Raw genomic sequence first — 1,820 nt, 5'->3', positions numbered from 1 at the left:
AAGTGCATCTTTCGCCCACCTCGCTTTCCCATAAATCTTAACAAGAGCTGTCAAAGTTTTCTCATTTGGAGTTAAACCTTCCTCAAGCATCTCATTAAACAAACTCCTAGCCAAACCTGGTTTCCCAGCTCTTCCCATAGCTTCCAACAAAGTATTATACACAACCACATTAGGCTTCACATCCATAGATTTCATCTCTTGCAAAACATACCTAATCCCATCATAATCCCCCGCTTCACCAAACATTTTTCCCAACACAGAGAACGCTATAGCATCAGGTTTCCAACCCGTAGCAACAGCTCTTTCATACAAACTAAGAACCTCCTCAACTTTTCCTAACTTGGAATAAACATCAAGAACTGCAGAGTAAGTGACCTCATCAGGCATCAGACCAGTTTTATACATTCTCTCAAACCACTCAATAGCTTTGTTGTAAAGATTGCACCTTTTCGCACAAGTGATGATAGTGGAATAAGTGATGTTATCAAGCTCAAGACCATCATTCACCATTTCAAGTGCCAGCTCCTCAATAAGCTGAAACTGCCTCCCAAATCTCAGAGACTTCATTGTAACATTGTAAAATATTGTTTCCATACGAAACAGATTCTTGGATTTAACCCAATTAAAGAAAACATGAGTCTTTTGCCATTCTCTCAAGCTGTTTAGCACAAGCAATGCGTTATCTCTATCGGGTGGATAAGGAATCTCGTTGAGAAGAGATAAAAACTCAGACTTTTCAGTGAAATTAGAACTGTTGAGCTTCTGAGCAAAAGCCCTGAGGTCCTTGATTTGAGGATTGTAAGAGTAAGCAGAACGCTTTTGTCTCTGAAGTGAAAGAACTGACCTTTTGGGTCTTGTTGGATTGACCCATACAGACTTCGGTTTAGCCAAGATATGGGTTTGCTCTTGTCTGAGTGTTGTCGCAGAGAGAGGCTTGAGTTGCTCAGATAGAGATGGGGTTTTTGTTGTGGTGATTGGTTCTTCTTCTAGGGTTTTAGGTTGTTTGGAACTGCAAGAAATGTTGAGTTTTCTAGTACGAGATTGTCTTAAAAGAGAAGGCTTTAAGAATAGACTGTGTTTCTTTGTGTCTGAATTTTGGGGATTGAAGCAGACATCAATGGCTGTAGTGAGAACAGTCGCCATTAGAAACGCAGAGTGAGAGGTTTTTGCGTGAAGATGGCTTTGTGTCTCTGAAACATGAGAGAGGTTTATCGGAACATCTTATCTTAATTTTGAAACGACGCTCAAAAGTAAATATTTGGATATGGGCTTCATATGGACCAGCAGAAATTGGCCCATAAATATTTGCGTATGGCACATTGCATGTAGGGGTGTCAAACGGGCATGCTCCGCTTATTTTTGCGGACTAACGGGCATGCCCGCGGGCATCTCTTCTTCTCCTCCGCGTTGGCCTGCAACTACAAGTGCTCTGCAAGTAGGACAAGTCGCTGTCGCTCCAACCTTTTTATCAAGGATTAAATGAGCTTTTCACAAAAACTACTTCAAGTTGGATTAAATGAGTCATAAACAAGTCACTATAAGCCAGCTAATCAAAGCTCAAAGCAGAATTTTAATCCTATGAGACGGAAGTGAAATCATGAACTATGAATGAAAGCACTACAGATATGGTACAAACAGAGTTCCTCAAAAAAATCCTTTTATACTCATGAAATATGTGTCCAATAAAAAATTCCTTTTAGCTGAACTAGAATTAATTAGGCTCTTAGATCCGCAGAAGAACTGTAAGAACACACAAAATAAGAAAATAAGAAGCTTAGAGATCATATAAACAAAATTCTGCAATCCAATGCCCAAAGGAT

General features: G+C 39.8%; 1 protein-coding gene across 1 annotated transcript in view; it reads right to left on the bottom strand.

The window, feature by feature from the left end:
• LOC104760245 (pentatricopeptide repeat-containing protein At5g46580, chloroplastic-like) overlaps positions 1-1,820 on the bottom strand; it is a 9,292-nt gene that overhangs the window by 4,400 nt on the left and 3,072 nt on the right. Inside the window, exon 2 of the mRNA XM_010483141.2 lies at positions 20-1,461. Coding sequence (XP_010481443.1) covers positions 20-1,143 — 1,124 coding nt within the window. The 5' untranslated portion in view covers positions 1,144-1,461. The remainder of the gene's footprint in view (positions 1-19; positions 1,462-1,820) is intronic.

Source organism: Camelina sativa, chromosome 18 (assembly GCF_000633955.1).
Source record: "Camelina sativa cultivar DH55 chromosome 18, Cs, whole genome shotgun sequence".
Classification (NCBI taxonomy): Eukaryota; Viridiplantae; Streptophyta; class Magnoliopsida; order Brassicales; family Brassicaceae; genus Camelina; species Camelina sativa.
This window is presented reverse-complemented; position numbering and strand designations above follow the sequence as displayed.